At 38.1% G+C, this 17,875-nt stretch overlaps 1 protein-coding gene across 16 annotated transcripts in view; it reads right to left on the bottom strand.

The window, feature by feature from the left end:
* The window catches only part of Lrch3 (leucine rich repeats and calponin homology domain containing 3), a 112,946-nt gene that overhangs the window by 61,754 nt on the left and 33,317 nt on the right, over window positions 1-17,875 (bottom strand). For all 16 annotated transcript variants that reach the window (XM_036203924.1, XM_036203932.1, XM_036203923.1 and 13 more), the window contains exons 2-4: window positions 6,872-7,016; window positions 5,390-5,516; window positions 2,014-2,119 (exon numbers count right to left, since the gene is read on the bottom strand). In XM_036203924.1, the coding sequence (XP_036059817.1) occupies window positions 2,014-2,119; window positions 5,390-5,516; window positions 6,872-7,016 (378 nt within the window). The remainder of the gene's footprint in view (window positions 1-2,013; window positions 2,120-5,389; window positions 5,517-6,871; window positions 7,017-17,875) is intronic.

Raw genomic sequence — 17,875 nt, 5'->3', positions numbered from 1 at the left:
CTTCAGATGGCCCTTTACTTTTGGAGAATTTTGGATCTGGCATTGTAAGTGGGTTGGTGGATATCCTAGCTACTTAGGAGTCAAGACAGGGGACAGAAAATTTCAAGACAGCCAAGGCAAGTTGGGCTCTGTTTCAAAATGAAAAGGAAATAATAAAAAGTGGCAGCATAGCTTAATAATAGCATCTTGTTTAACATGCACCAGGCCCTGTGTTCAGTTCTCAGTCCTTGAGGAAGAGAGAGAGAGAGAGCGAGAGAGAGAGCGAGAGCAAGAGCGAGAATGAATGAATGAATGAATGAATGAATGAATGAATGTATGTGGTGGGTTATTAAGACATAGGTCACAATTCTTGTTTTACTGGGGAGCTTCTGTTCCCACCCTGAGTTGGTGGCAAATGCCAACAGACAATGGAGGAAAGGCCTGAAGGCAAACAGTGTCAATGTGAAGGCTACCGGACAAGTTCAGTGAGAACATAATGCCAGGTAGCGTGGAATGATAAGTGTATAAAGGTGAACTGAGAAAATAATTTTCTAATGTATTTACTTCAGATCCAAAATGTCAAATGTATGTAAGAACTAAGTATTTCACTATATCAAACTGCAATAATGTTTGGACTTTATAGTAAAAGCAAAAACATCACTAGTTAACATTTAGTATAAATTTTGCCATATCTTATATAACCTAGATCATTGTGATGAAAATATTCCTGAAGATTTTCTTTCTGTTGTTGCTGTTTTTTTCTTCTTCAGTTTTGAGATCAGGTCTCTCTATAGTCAAGGAAGGCCTCATACTCATGATCCTGTCTCTACCTCCCCAGTGCTGAGGTTATAGGCACATGCCATCACAGAAGATTGACTTCTTATTTAAATATACACTCTGAAATGTTCAGGAATTACTTTCTAGAATTTGCTTTGAATTTGTCTAGAGGATTAGGGTAGAGAAACAGAGGTGAGAGAATGAATGTGTGTGGGAAATAAAAATTACCATGAGCTGACACTGTAGCGTCGTGTGACAGGCACATGGAAGTTCATTTATACAAGAAATTTCCCATAACTAAATTACATGAATATAGTCTGAATTTAATTAAAAATAGTTCTCATTTTCATCTGCAGCCTTTTCTTTCACAGATTTGAATAATAAAAAGTGGCACTCGATAAAGTTTAATTTGTTTAATCATTTGTCACTCAAATCTGTATGTCAGAGTTTACAGTCAACCTAAGAGAACCTTCCTTCTACTAGAGTCTCTCACATCATTTGATGTTGCATATCACATAAACATGCTTAATTAGACCTTGTTTGAACTTTTCTAGTAAAGAATAAAATTAAGTTCAACGCGAACTCCAGTGATCTTATTTAATTTTCAAAATGCATTTATAAATCAGGGCTAACTGAAGAAATGCTGTGCACCACACCAGACTAGCAAGCATACCACATTTCTGCCCATGGTCATGTTTAGTTGAACTCACAATGGCACTGCCCTGAAGGATCGACGACAATAGTTCCTTAGTCAACGGGAGCCAAACTGCAACCACTGAGCAGGAGTCACTGAAACTTTTCTCTCAAGTTTTTGTTGTCACTTTGCTGGCACTGAGGACTGGACCTCCGTCCAGCCTTGGCTGTGCTAGCCACGTGCTCTCCCACTGAACTACATCCCCAACCCTCTTCAAGTCTCTCTCCCTTTCTGGAGATAGGATCCTCCTGTATTGCCCAGGTGGCCTGAGACTCCTGAGTCTCCTCCCTTTAATTTTGACTTTCAGACAAAATTTCCCCCAGCTGCTCATGCTGTGCTCTTCCTGTCTTAGCTTCCTGGGTAGCTGAGATAACAGGTCCATGCCATGAGGCCCAGCTCCCAACAGTTTTCTAAAGTGCATAATCTAGTAGGCGACGCTATAAGCTGTGAGATCTCAAACACTGGCTCTAACCCACGCACATCGTTGACTTGTGTCCATCAGGCTGAGCAATCTTTAACATGAAAAGACAAATACCAACCAAAATTATCTCCCAGTTTCTTACCTTCAGGCAAGCGTATTAGATGATTTCTCCTTACATTAAAGTCTCTCAAGGCTTCCAGATTACCGATCTGGGAAGGTACAGTTTGAATTTCATTGCAGCTTACATCCTATTTCAAAAGAGTACAGAGGTATGGTTATTCTAATCACAAACTTGCCTGCTTTAAGATACTTACAAAATGATGTTAGGCAAGATAATACACAGATGTATTTTTTATAATATATATATTATCATCCTGTATCTAAGAATAATCCACAGTTTGTACTCTCACTTATTTTAATTATAGTCTTTGAGTAATTCTTTATATTTTATATATTTATAGAAAAATTCTAAAATTAAAATGATATGACTTAAGATATAAATAGAAGGCCTACAGTATCAGATCCAATGAAAATGTTGGTGAAAAGGTAAAGCAAAAAAACGGTATATTTTATTTTATTTTGGTTTTGGTTTTTTGAGACAGGGTTTCTCTTTGTAGCTATCTGTAGACCAAGCTAGCTTCGAACTCACAGAGATTCACCTGCTTCTGCCTCCCGAGTGCTGGGATTAAAGGCATATGCTATCACTGCCTGGCTGGCATATTTTATTTTATACTGTTTTAATTAAAATAGAAAAATAAAACAATGATAAAACATTAAATGAAAATTATTTCACAGAAAAGCCCTCATTTTTCGAAAACATCAGTTTGACTGTTCAAGAGTATAAAATTAAAATGACTCTAATTTTTATCCAATGAATATAAAGAAAAATAATAAAGTATACACAACTCAAAGGCTATGGAAAAACAGGCTGTTATTATCCAGTCAGTCTGAGTCTAATACACATGATACCGAAGCCTGCTGGTAAGAGCTTGAATCCAATGGGTCTGGAAAAACTGACTAGTTACAGCTCCCAAGATTAATAAATTCAGAATTCTGTAATTTTGAGACCAGCCAGAGTAACTCATAAAACCATAATCACGTGTAGCAGGAAGAAGCCCAAGCTGTACATGCATACTTAAAAGTCCTCCAACACAAGAGTGAAAAAAGATAATTCATACACTACTTACAAAGCCAGGCTGCTTATTATAAACCTCAATAAGCTTTTGACAGCTTTAAAACTTACTACATTTACTATTTATTTGTGGATCAGAGGAAGTAGGGGAGAAGACTGTTGTGTGGAGGCCAGAGGGCAGACAGTCTGTGGGACTTGGTTTTCTCGGTCCACCATTCAGGCCTCATGGGTCAGACTCAGGTTGTCAGGCTTGGCCGCACACACTCTTAGCTGCTGGCCCATCTTGCTGGCCCCAGACATGATTTTGTTCTTTTCAAAAGAGTAAAGAATATAATTTTCACCTTTTCATTAGTGGCTGAAGTAGAATAAAAATTAGACTGTTAAGTCCAGTGCTGTAAGCAGTAAAATTTAAAAAGGGTAGAAAAAGAAGTTGAATGCCGGGCAGTGGTGGCGCACACCTTTAATCCTAGCACTCGGGAGGCAGAGCCAGGCGGATCTCTGTGAGTTCGAGGCCAGCCTGGTGTACAGAGTGAGTTCCAGGAAAGGCGCAAAGCTACACAGGGAAACCCTGTCTCAAAAAACCAAAAAGAAAGGAAGGAAGGGAGGGAGGAGGGAGGAGGGAGGGAGGGAGGGAGGGAGGGAGGAAGGAAGGAAGGAAAGAAGGAAAGAAAGAAAGAAAGAAAGAAAGAAAGAAAGAAAGAAAGAAAGAAAGAAAGAAAGAAAGAAAGAAAGGAAAAAAAGGAAAGAAAGAAGTTGAAAAGGCAAGAAAAGTGAGTCTGTGGTAAAGGTCTTAGTCATTTGGGATGTACCTCTCAGAAAACACCTGTGTCGACAGAAAGTAATTTACTTCCACCCAGCAATGAGGGTGGGAAGGAAGGGGAGGAGGGTGCAGTAACAAGACCACCAGGAAGTGAGCAGCTCGGAAGTCATCCTTCCGCTGCCAAGTTCCCTGGATGACGAGGCAGGAGGGCAGCGATGAGCACCTTCTGTAGAAAACTGAAAGCAGCATTTCAAACATGTCTCTATCTGTGCATACTTAGGAGTAAATAAGTATTTAAAAGTTTAAATGATCTGACGATAAGAATTTGGGAAACTAAGGTAGGGAGACTGAGTTCAAGGCCAGCATAGGCTACAAAGTAAGACCTTTCCTCAAAAAGAAAAAGAAAGGAAAGAAAAAAGGGGAGTAAAAAAGGAATATGATGTATGAAAAAATTTAAATAAAAATTAATCTATCATGGAAAAAATAAACAAAAGAACTTAAGAGTATAAGTTATGCCTACTTCACGCTAACAAGCTAAGTTCTAAAGTATATCCCAAAACATACATTTTGAATTTTATTTTCAAGTTCTAGCTAGCTCAAAAACAGTAACCTAAAAACCTCAACTCTAGATTTCATGTCTGTAAATTTTAAAAATATAAACCTGTTATATTTAAGTCCCCCCACCAAGGTAATCTAATTTGTCCAACTAGATTTAAGCCATATTTTTCTGTTTACAAGCATCTTTATCAATAAACCACACACAAAAACTCAATTTCTAAATCTCAGTGGACACAGTTGCATTTGATTATTTCATGCACCATGAAACAGGCTGATTCCCGATCATGGTTGGTTATACAGCCTCCAGCAGACTACATCATCTGAGTACTAGTCTCCTTAGCTATAATAGCATACAGTATTAGAATCTAGCTCATAATATGATTGTGGGGACATAAATAGTCTGACTGCTTTTTTTTTTTGGTTTTTTGAGACAGGGTTTCTCTGTATAGTTCTGGCTGTCTTGGAACTAACTCTGTAGACCAGGCTGGCCTCAAACTCACAGAGATCCACCTGCCTCTGCCTACCAGGTGCTAGGATTAAAGGCGTGGGCCACCACCACATGGCTAGTCTGACTCTTAAACTAACTTAAAACTTAAATACTTAAGTGATGGTTAATTGTATATTCACAAGTAATAGTAGGTGAAGTTTAATACATCTTAGAAAATATATAATTGGCTACTATTCCAAGGGCATGGTAAACAAACAAACAAAAAAACAAACAAATAAAAAACAAAGACTAACTTTTGGAGTGCCCACACACCGATAAAGGCTAAGAAAAATCATAAAAACATTGATGATATTAAAATTTTAATTTGAAAACTCAACTACATTATTAACTTACATCTTAAAAGTTTAGTAACACAGGAATCATTTAATGCTGGTCAGAAAATAACCAATGACATTTCCCCATTTTGTGTGGAGATGTTGACTTGTACTTTGAAGTCTTTCTTACTTATATGTAAAGCTAATGCTATAAAATTATTTTTAAAACAATCTTAATATCCAGTTCTTATTATAGAAGACTGCAGATATGTTGGACAATCAACAAAAAATAAAATGTTAACTTACAAGCTCCGTCAACTGTCTGAGAAGTCCAATTTCTTCAGGAAGTGAGACCAATTTGTTATTACTAGCAATTAAGACTTTCAATGGTAAGTTGCACAAGTGTACTGGCAATGTTGACAGTTGGTTCCGACTAAATGAGTAGAGAGAGAAAGAGCAGTCAGACACCACAGATGACAAATTTTCCATCTTTGTCATTTAGATACGAAAGTAAGTCTTACAAGGGACAAACAGGCTACTACATTTGAGTTCCTGTCACTTTAATCAGTTCCCAGCTGCCTAAATTAAACAGATAACAGGAATTTTTGTTTATTAAAAAAACCACGAAAATCAGAAACATAAAATAATAAAGTACATCTATCATTAGTATAAAAATAATTTAAAAGTTTACTATGTAAATTTAACCCCATAATAATTCTTTTAGGGCCAAGTCTTTCCCTATTTTCAAGTTTTTTCTGTTGATTAATACAGTTCATGGGCCTTAAAAAATTTTTAATTCAATAATAATTCTACTCCTACACATGCTTATTAAGAAAAGAAAAAGTTAACATTTACATACAAATTTTTCTAGTAGTGTTATTTTTAACAGGATTTTAAAAACTGCTAGAATTAAATATCTGAAGGGATGGATTCTAGTTTTTACAGCTTTACTTCTATTTTTAATTAAACATATGTGTGTGTGTGAGAGAGGCGGGGGGTATGCACATTGAGCATAGCACCTAAAGAGGCCAGAAGAGGGTATCAGATTCCCTTGGACCTGCAATTACAGGCAGTTGTGAGCTGCCTGACCAGGATGTTAGGAAATGAACTCAAGTTCTCCAAAAGAGCAGTATATGCTTTTAACTACTAAGTCATCTCTCTAGCCGCAGGGATGGAATTTTCTTTTAAAGTATATAAACTGGGCAACAAAATATTTACTAGAAAAACATTTCCAAGGTCCAACAGGATAGCTCACTGGGTAAAGGCACTTCCTACAAGCACGATAACCTGAATTCAGTCTCTAGAACCCATATAAAAGTGGAAGTAGAGAAATGATTCCACTAAGTTGTCCTTTGCCTCTGTACATTGCATTCTAGCACATACCCAAACACTCCACATTATGCACACACACAATAAAAATATCAATGTTGTGTGTGTGTGTTTTGCTGGGGACCGAACCTAGAGCCTTGTGCATACCAGGCTAGTGCTGTAACAGCTAAACTGTATCCCAGTCCATCAGATCTAGTGTTTACTAGAAGCTAATCTGAAAACGTAACTGGAGGATTATGGCTGTAGGATGTCTACAAGCTGTTAAGCTAATGGCTAGTAGGATCTGTTAATTACGCAAAGCTAAAAATAAAGGCAGAAACATGAGAGAAACCGTTATTATAGACTAAGAACATATCAGAAACTGCTGGTGTGAACAGGTAACATAAATAACGAGACATTTCAGTGACAGAGAGGAGGGAATTTAAGATCACCACCTTTTCTAAAGAATACTATTCTTACCTAATATTTAAAAACGTCAGAGCCTGTAAGTTGAGAACAGCCTCTGGGATATAGCGAATACAATTCTGGTATAGGTTAAGACTTTCCAGAGAAACAAAGTGACATGCTTCCACAGGAATTTCTGAGAGGCGATTTCGTGACAGATCTGAAAGAAAATAGAAAAGCTTAAAACAATTCTTTGGAACTTGTTTTACTGAAATTCGTTATTATGCTTTATAGTAACTTGAAATCTCCAGAATTCTTATTGTGAAAACCAATTCAATATAAACTTTAAAATATTTATTAACTGGCTGGGTAAACCGTTAAACATACAGTTTTAAACTGTTGCTGGGAAATGTTTCCTTTTTGCTTTCCACACACACTAAAAATAAAATCATTATTCTTTGTAAGTAATACAATTCTAAGACGTTGGCCACTCATTATTTCAAAGTTGTACCACTAACTTCCAAAAATCATCAGAAACAAATGGATCTTTCACCAAAAATCCACCTTCCCAAATAGGGAGGAGGGAGGGAGGGAAGGAGAGGGAGAGAAGTGAGTACCTTTTATCCTCTAAGCCATCTCCTCAGACAGTCAAAGTCCTTTGTTAAAATAGACCCAGGATGCCGGGGGCCGTGGTGGCGGCTTACACCTTTAATCCCAGCACTCAGGAGGCAGAAGCAGGCAGATCTCTGTGAGTTCGAGGCCAGCCTGGTCTACAGAGTGAGTTCCAGGAAAGGCGCAAAGCTACAGAGAAACCTTGTCTTGACCCCCCCCCCCCAAAAAAAAAAAAGACTCAGGAACCTTCTTTGCTCCCAATGACACTACCTGAACCTAATAAAAACAGTATTTGAGGGTCTAGAGAAATGGCTCAGTAGTTAAGAACGCTTGCCACCTTTGTAGAGGACCACCAGAATTTGGTTCCCAGAACCCACAGTGGACAGATCACAGCTGCCTGTTACTCCAGTTAGAGGGGATCAAATGCCCTCTTCTGGTCTCTGTAGGCAGGTAGACACATATGCACACATTCATATACATTAAAGAAAAAAGAGAAAATGGTTTTTCAAGACAGGGTTTTTCTCTGTGTAGCTGTCCTGAAACTTGATCTGTAGACTAGGCTGGCTCACAGAGATACACCTGCCTCTGCATCAAAAGTGCTGGAATTAAAGGTATGCCGCCAACACTGCCAAGCCTAAAATTTTTTAACAACTTTTTTCAAAAGAGTAATTTCAATGAATGAAATCTATCATGCATATTCAATCACAAGTATAAAATAACACATCCTCAAAAAGACAGAAAACTAATTCATTAGCTTATGAACTGATAAGAAGAACCAACCATTTGTCTTACCTTTCCTATATGAAGATATCACTGTATATTGATATTTCATTTGTGCCAAAATGTGATTTTATTTGTATGTTAACAAATAAAGTTGCCTGGGGGTCAGAGCTAAGAGCAAGCCATTTTGCAGAAGTCTGGTAGTGGTAGCTCCCCAGCTCCCTGGCTTGGCCCAGCTCGGCCTAGGCCCCAGGCCTGACTGACCATAGCTACAAGCAGTTACCCGCAGCTGGAGCTACTTGTAGCTAGATTACCAATTCAAGCAGCTCAGGCGTAAAAACAACTCAGCCAGAATCCGCTCAAGTGGGAACACATGACAGGTGGCTTCCTCCTTCTTTTGCACAGCCACCTAGGTAGTTGTTTCCAAATTCCCTCGGATTTCTACTGTTCGACGCAGACTTGGTAAGTCTATCAGATATTTTAAAGGAAAAACTACTGAAAAAAGAATTTTTTTTTCCACATTAAAAAAAAATGGGTATTATGTGTACAATAGAAAAGAACTGGACTTTCTTTGATAAAATTTTAGGCAGTCTGAAAATGGAACAACTATATAAGAGATTAATGTTGATGGGATGTACATTACACCAATTATGCATATTATTACTTTCCTTACCCTTATTTTACTGCTGAAAAAGATAGTCAATTTAAGTGCCAGGATAAAAGCTTTAGAAAAACCTGTTAAAATGATTAATAGAGAAATTCAAACTCAGAAGAATTTAATGGTGAAATTGTTTCAGGATTGGATTATAAGGTTACAGAAAGAAAGCTTGTTTTCACACAATCAACCTTAATTTATCTAGTAACTGTACAGCAGCTGCCTGGTCAAGTGAATGCACATAATAATTGGACTCTAATTGATAGATTTAAGAAGGTTTAAGGAGGCAATAGTATCTTCTGGCATGCATTCCCCATTTGTCAAGCAAATATTAAACTCCTGGCCAACTTATAATAAGATTATACCACAGGACTGGAGAGAGCTGGTAAATGCTGTCCTGTAACCCAGGGCCTAGTTGCAGTGGCACATGTGGTTCAGAGATGAAGCTAAAAACCTAGAAAAATCAATGGAGGGCTAAAGGTGTACAAATCTCTCAAGATCAGCTTGTTGGAGAAGGCCAATATGCTGAAATACAAAGACAATGTTTATATGATAACCAAACCCTAATTCTATGTCGAATGGTAGCCTTGAATGCATGGGACAGAATTGAGGAAGCAGGAAAAAACAGAGTCGTTTACAAAGGTTATACAGGGCCCAAAAGAATCCTTCACCGATTTCTTACCAAGACTGACTTCAGCAGTAAAGAGAATGGTCCCAAATTCAGAAGCTAGCCAGATAATAATCCAATCTTTAGCTTTTGAGAACGTGAATGCAGCATGCAAGAGAATAATCAGCTCGTTAAAGGCAAGATCTGCACCCTTGGAAGATTGGATTAGAGACATGTTTAATGTTGAGTCTCGTGGCCATCATGATATATGGATAGGAGAAGCAATTACAAGAGGTTTGAGGAATGTCAGATGTTTTGGATGTGGAAAGCAAGGACATTTGAAAAGGGACTGTAAACAGGGCATTCCTAGAAACAATGTTTCTTCAAGGAACAATGGCAACAGAATATCCCTTCCTTCTGGAGTATGCAGAAGGTGTGGTAAGGGAAAACATTGGACCAATGAATGTAAATCAACAAGGGACAGACAAGGTAATCCTGTGTCTCAGTTTCAGGGAAACTCCCAGAAGGGCCTCAGACAGGCCCCCCACAGCAAGTCCAGTTCAGACCTTTCCTACAGCTGTAGAAGAAACCCCTACTCAGAGCAATTAAATAACCAAATGCCTACTGGAATAAGCCAAGTTGCTCTGGGTGATGAAACAGAGAGAACAGAAAACTCAGGAGAAAACATAAAGAAATTTTTTTGGCAAACTTCTATAAATGAACAAAGACCATAATTAACAATAAGAATAAATGATGTTTTGTTGTCTGGTCTGGTAGACACAGGTGCTGATGTGACCATAACTACACCAGAATTTTGGCATCCAACTTGGCCTCTTCAGGAGGTAAACGTTAGGAAATTGGAACATTATTTCAAGTGAAACAGATTGCAAGATGGCTCAAATGTATAGGTCCAGAAGGACAGAGAGGAAAATTAAAACCATATGTGGCTAACAAAGCTATGAACCTGTGGGCTTGAGACCTGTTACAACAATGGAATTACTCAGAATAACATCCCTCCAACCTCAGAAACAAATCATAAACTAGCACATGTTTCTGAGAGAAATATTAGAAGGTATTATTCTAATGAGTGGTCACCAGCCATCCAGACTGTACAAGAACAGGGCACAACAACTGATGATCTTCCAAAGACACCAACAGCTCTACCTTTAAAATGGCTAACAGACAAGCCTGCATGGGTCCATCAATGGCCTTTAACAACAGAGAAACTCCAGGCTTTAGAAGAGCTGATATGAGAACAGTTAAATGCTAAGCATATTGAAGAATCTACCAGCCCTTGGAATTACCCTGTATTTGTTATTAAAAAGACATCTTGTAAATGGAGAATAACAGACCTTAGAGCACTAACAAAGTAATTCAGCCAATGGGCTCTCAACAATCTGGAATTCTTTTGCCTACTCTGTTACCTCTTATAGTTATTGATTTAAAAGACTGTTTCTTTTTAATGCCCTTACAAGAAAAAGACAGAAAAATTTGCCTTCTCGGTGCCTACTTATAATAATTCTCAATTGGTTAAGAGGTATTAATGGAGGGTCCTCCCAAAGGGAATGTTAAAAAGCCCAACCCTGTACCAATATTTTGTATAACAGCCATTGGAAATGATACATACGGGTCTGCCAGGCCCTCTAGCAGAAGGCAATGATGAGATTGATAAATTATTGATAGGAAATGTGCTCGAGGCCTCAGAATTTCATAAAAAAAAAAAAATCATGTCAATAGTAAAGGTTTAAAAAAGGGTTTTTCCATAACCTAGCAACAAGCCAAGGAAACTGTAAGGAAATGTCCTACTTGTTCCTTTTACAATCAAATGCCATTACCAGCAGGATGTAACCCAAAAGGTACTCAGAAGAATGAAATCTGGCAGATGGACGTGTTTCACTTTGCAGAATTTGGAAAATTGAAATATGTACACCATACCATTGATACTTATTTAGGATTTCAATGGGCAACTGATTTGAGTTCTGAAAAAGCTGATTCTGTAATTGCTCATTTGCTAGAAGTTATGGCCATCATGGGTATACCTACACCAATTAAAACTGACAATGCTCTAGCATATGTCTCTGTTAAAATGGAACAGTTTTTTGCTTATTACAATATAAAGCATATAACAGGTATACCACATAATCCTATAGGTCCAACAGTTATAGAAAGATCAAACAGAAATCTAAAGGATATGCTAAATAAACAGAAAGGGGTAAAAACCCCCTCCCCAGAAATAGACTGCATAATGCTCTATTAACTTTGAATTTTCTCAGTGCTAATGAGAAAGGAACAACAGCTGTAGAGAGAGACATTGGATAATAGAAAAAAACTACAGGATTAAATCAGCCTATATACTTTAAGGATGTGCTGACCTCAGAATGGAAACCAGGATATGTTATGTTGGGGATGAGGTTTTGCTTTTGTTTTTGCAGGAGAAGATAAGCTGTGGGTACCATCAAAACTGATAAAGGTTCGATTTGAACAAGAGACACCTCTTAATTAGAAGAGGTGATAGTTCATCAACCGGTGTGACCATCCAATTTAAATTAACTTATACCATTAACACATGCCTTTTCATTTAATCAGATATAACTTGCCAAAAGGGAACCTCCCTAAAGTTAGTCTTGGGGAGAGGTTTTTGTTTCTGTCTTTTAGGAGAATGAAGGCTAAGGAATCTGAAGAACACTGGACAAATGAGACAACTGAAGAAAAGGGACAAATCATCTTTAAAAAAAATTTCTCAAGAAAAAGAGTAAAATGGCCTATTGGTATATCATCTATAAAATTTCATAAGTCTTCCTAAATGTTTGTTTCTGCTCTTCTCTAAAAACATTTAACACTATTGGTCTTCTTGTAGTCCCAGTTCAATTACAATTTAAAGCTGGCTTTGGAGTTAGAGAATGGCTCTCTCCTCCTTTAAACCCAAGCATGTTGTTAAAAGGAAAATGCAAACTCCTTGTATCATGTCAGAAGAAAGAGCCATCTTCTGATAAGGGACAAGAAAAAAATTTTTAGGGACTATTCTATTACTACTAATCTCAATTCTTTGATTCTATTGTGATTCTTTAAACTTTTCTTAAAGTATGAATTTTATATCAAAATTTTCTCTCTCTCTCTCTCTCTCTCTCTCTATCTCTCTATATATATATATATATATATATATATAAAACTTTGTTAAGATAAGATATTAATGGTCATATAGATTACTAACTAATTCTAGAGAAAAGGCTTCAATTAGCTGCCTATATATGTCTTTGTGTTCAAGTCTTTATCACTTTTCTGCAGGAAATCATGGCCAGGCCTAACAGGAAATATGAAGTCTCCAGGAAGAAGATGGGGCCCCACAACAACAATAATTCCACATGGACAATAATAATATCACTAAGCTGACAAACATCATCTACAGATCAGCTTTGGAATACAAACTGCTCAGAGCAATTTGGGGATGGCTAGCTGGGATGATCCAGTTTCACAGACTACTTGAATAAGCACTTGAAATAAGCCCTGAACTTTGGCATTGTGCACAGACTGGACAACAAAGGACATAGCTACCTCTCCTAGAATTTGAGAATTAACTCAAAATTTTTCTTTTCAGAATAAAGATACCTTCACCCATATCCAGCAGGAAGCAATTTTAAGAATACGACACCCACATTCCCAAAGAGGTGGTGTGGAGCAAGTGGTTTTTTGGTCTTTTAATGGGTTTTGGGTCTGAGATAATTTTCATTGTTTAGGAGGGTTGGTTACAAGTTGTTGTTAAGGGTTAGGAAAAGGGCAAAGGAGATAAGATTTAAGGTTCCTTTTTTTTTTTAAAATATATATAGAAATGATAGAATAGAGGGTAGATTATTGAATCTACTTGAAAAAATAAAGAGAAGATATAGATACAATATAGATAAAAAGATAGATAATTGAATCTACTTTTAAAAAACAATTACTAGTTTTAAATACTTTACATTGGATTGGATTTTTATATATTGTACACAAATTATATATATTAGATTGACATTGTTAGAAAATGCCATACATATATTTCTAATCTTGTTCACGACATTGTTCTTATATAATTCATTTGTATAATGCATTTTGCTGATCCTTGAATGTTATTATTACCAACTATTAGGATGTAAAGATTTGAAAGTTAGTAGTTAGACATTAAAATTGAACTTGTAGTCATATTAGGTATGTTTTGAAGATTGAGAAGATATATTTTAGATAGACAGGTCATCTTCAAACCCTTCAGAGATCTATAGAATATGGCATTTAAAATGTTTTAATAACTTAGAAATTTTTTTTTTGATGACTATGAGACATGTCAGTTCCTGGCAGTACCAATCTACTTCAGAGAAAATATGGGCATTGAAGAAACTGCATATGGAGTTAACTTTCACTGTGGCAAAAGTTAGCCATTGGACAACAAAGTATCTTTGAATCAACTGCTGACAAACAGGACAAAATGTACAGACAGGACACAAAACAAAGGACTACTGACTCTTGCCAAGAAAAATGTGTGGTTGTGTCTTTAACAAAAAGCATCTTCTGAGGCCAGGACCATATGGCACCATCCCTGAAGTGGCCTTTGCAATCTGGAAAAGGTACAGTGCCCTTTTCTTCGAAGGCAGCTGAACTGGCAGTGGACTGATGGCTTCTGATGTGCAGTGGAACAGCAGCTGAAACAGTTATTCTTGAAGAGTAACTAAGCTGACAGAGTCTAACCTCTCAATGGTGGACTGGCATTTAATAAAAGAGTTGAAGCTACCCACAAACAGAGAAGAATGGACAGCTGAATTAAAAAAACATCAACAATTTCCAGAATTTAAAATCCTGAATCATGACATGACACTAGTGGAATTCAGGTGTTTCTGGTACATGGACTGCTCTCACCAAATATGAGGTCAAACCATTGGCCTTGTGTATACTCTACTTCACAAATGAGTCTGTCAGATATGCTAAGCCTATAGGCTGAAGATGATGCCCCAACACTGTGGAGAAACCTTGGGTGACTGTCCAGGCAGCTGGCTGTTTCTGTCAACTCACATTTTTTTGGAAGTTGCTTGTTTGCACTTCCTGTTTTATTAGGTAATATTATTTCCTTCTTGGGTCTCTGAGGGAGCTGAAGATTAGATATAGTTAAAATTTTCCTTATTAAGAATTTTAGAAAAGTAGCTCACTAAAGAGGTATAAGTGTATAAATTTGAAAGACATTATAAAATAGTTGTTAGTAATATAAGTTAGGATAGAAAGTGAATCAGGACTTACCAAAATAGGATAGATAATGGAATTATTGTCTCTGAATTTGTCAAATGCAAATGGATTAGACATTGTTTAGGTATTTATTGCTTGTATATATTGTATGTAGTTATAACTTTTTTCCTTTTTATTAGAATAGAAAGGGGAAATATGGTGAAATATTATTTTATTTGTATGTTAATAAATAAAGTTGCCTGGGGGTCAGAGATAAGAGCAAGCCATTTAGCAGATGTCTGGCAGTGGTAGCACACGCCCTTAATCCGATCACATGGCAGGCAGAGTCTGTGTGTTCAAGGACATAGCCAACTTGGAGACACACACCTTTAATCTCAATACCAACCATAGAGACCTGGAGGTCTGTATAGACAAGCAGTGACGAGGAGGTCATGTGGTTGGGTTTGCAACCAATGAGAAGGCAGGAGAGAAAGTCAATAACAATACAGATGCACAGGAAGTAGGTCTCTTTCTGAGTGGAAGGACGGCAGTGAGGGGGTAAGAAGGTAGTCTTAGCTCTTGGCTGCTGTTTGATCTCTGGGCTTTTAACACTGCATTTGGCTCTGTGTTTCTTATTTAATAAGACCATTCAGAACTATATCTACATCACTGAGTAATCCAGATATTCTAACCAGAGTCAGATGATGAAATGAAAGCACCCTAATTACAGACAAACCTCAAAACAGTTTACAGTGTTTGACAATGTGCATAGGCTTAAGCAAAGGAAAAAGATATAGAAAAAATGAATAGTTATAAAATAAAGTCTTTAAAGAGAAGAGTAAAAGAAACAAGGCACGTAAGATGGGAAATACACAAAAACAGGATATCACTATTTTACAACTCCCAATGAATTAATGGATATAGAATAGGGCATAAGTGGCTATCAATTTTTAAAATTAACTTTCCTTGTGTGGGCATGTGTGAGAGCATGAATGTGCCTGCCACAGCTCATGTGAAGACCAGAAGAAAATTTGTAGGCATCGGTTCTCTCTCCTCCTACCATGTGGGTCCTAGGGATTGAACTCAGGTTGTCAGGATGGGCATCAAGGACCTTTGACCTGAAGCCACCTCACTGGCCCCCAATGGCTATCTTGATTAAAGGGCCAGAACAGCTGAGCAGGATGGCACAAGTTTGTAATCCCAGCACCCAGGTGCCTGAGACAGAAAGCTTTTGAGTTTGAGGCCAGCCTGGGCTTCATCCAGAGAGGCTATCTTAAAACAATAGCAACCAAACAGGAGATAAGGGGCCTAATGAGATGGCTCGGTGGGTAAAAGCACTTGCCCACAAACTTGACACTCTGAGTTCTATCCCTGGAACCCCTCAGCGTGAGCAAAGAAACAACTCCTGAAATTTATCCACGGGCCTCCACAAGTGGACCATGGCGTGCACATGAATGCTCGCTCCCTGACTCTAACACAACGACCCACTTCCCCTACCCTCTCCACTAATAAATTTTATTATTTCTAAAAAAGGAGGTGAGAGGGGAGGGAGGAAGGGAAGGGGGAAAGGCAATCACTATTGTGTCTCTCACTAAAGTAAAAGACAAACCAAAAAACCCAAGAACCTGAGTCTGATTAAGAGGAAGGTACATGCAGGAATGCAGAGAACAAAGGACTGTGTTGCCACCTCACCACCCTACAATATCTATCCAGAGTCAACTAAGCAAGCTTCAGGTCTGCGTGCCTGACACTGGTGGTTTCTCTTGTTTGGTCTAAGAAAAAGGACACAACACTTAAGTCTCTGTTGGGAATTCCTGGTGAGAACTCTTGACGGAGAGATCTTCTCCGTGGAGGGCTTATATGATCCATCCTCTAGCTCCCTGTATATCTGCAAATATCCTGTTTGAACCATAGTCAGAAGATGACCTTCTGCGTAGGTATAGGCACACTGCTTCTCTCAGTAATTTCTAGATGTTACATTACTACTTTCTCATCCAAAGGGCCTGATTACTTTTCTTTTTCTTTTGTAAGCATCTTGTTTTGCCTAGTGACTACCACCCTACTGGTCTGAAGTCCAAGGTTTGTTTTTTTTCTTTTTTAATTGTGTGTGTGTGTGTGTGTGTGTGTGTGTGTGTGTGTGTGTGTGCGTGTGTGCGCGTGCGCGCATATATGTACACACATGCCATGCACACATGTGAAGGTCAGAGATAGCTGGCTAGAGTTGTTTCTCTCCTACCAGGCAGGTTCTGGGATCCTAATTCAGGTGTGCGGCTTGGCACAGGGGCACTCAGTCACCATGCCATCCTGCTGCCCTCCAGCTCTTTCAATCCCTCTTCCAACTTTCCCTCCACTGTCTTCAGCTGTGTCTCCCCCTCTTGCTCATCTTTGTGCTAAGTCTTCTAAGTCCCATCTTTGAGGACTTGTAAAAGTCCTCTGTATAACTTATGCTTTTGTCAAATTTAAAAATTCCTGTATGCTATAATTAGAAGCATGCTATTCTGCTCTCTTGAGAATCGAGACAACTTGACCCGTTCTGCCTGTTAGACTTGCCTCTTCCCAGCCATTGCTTCTCCTTCCACACTTTCCGCACCCACATCCTCTTCAGCTGTTCTGAAGTAGGTAGTTGAGCAGTAAGTAGATGGCTAAGCAGACTACTTTTCCTAGGCTACTGAGGCTCCTCATCCTCAACGCTCCAGTCACACTGCAGGGACACACTGAGGCGGTTCCCACCTGAATGGCAGAAGCAATGGGAAAGGTGCTGGAGACCTTCCTTCCACACAGAGGCAGCTCTGAGAGCTAAAAGGCTGTGACCCCTGTCTGAAGACCTCTCCTTGTTTCTCAGGGCCATTGTACCAGTCACACACTCCCTAAGGAAGCCTCCTGCTTGCCTACTGGGGAAGTAATTTAAGAAAGAACATCATCATGCCTAAGTGCTTCCTGACACTATGCATTGGGAAAGTCAACATGTTTGTGAATGTAAAATACTATTTTATAAAAGCAAAGTTCACATAGAAATGATTTTTGAAGAGAGTAAATAGAGCCTCTCTTCTTCCTGAAGAATTACAATATAAAACTATTTATCATTTGATGTATTTAAGGATAAATACTTTGCATAGAATCACATTGTAAATTTCTTTAATGCAAAGGTCAAGGCCAGCCTGGTTTACAGAGCGAGATCCAGGGCAGGCACCAAAACCACACAGAGAAACCCTGTCTCAAAAAACAAAAACACAAAGTACAACAATAATTATTTTATCAACTACCACTTATTCAATTTTAAAAGTTGGAAGAATAAAAGGAA

Source organism: Onychomys torridus, chromosome 12 (genome assembly GCF_903995425.1).
Source record: "Onychomys torridus chromosome 12, mOncTor1.1, whole genome shotgun sequence".
Lineage (NCBI taxonomy): Eukaryota > Metazoa > Chordata > Mammalia > Rodentia > Cricetidae > Onychomys > Onychomys torridus.
This window is presented reverse-complemented; position numbering and strand designations above follow the sequence as displayed.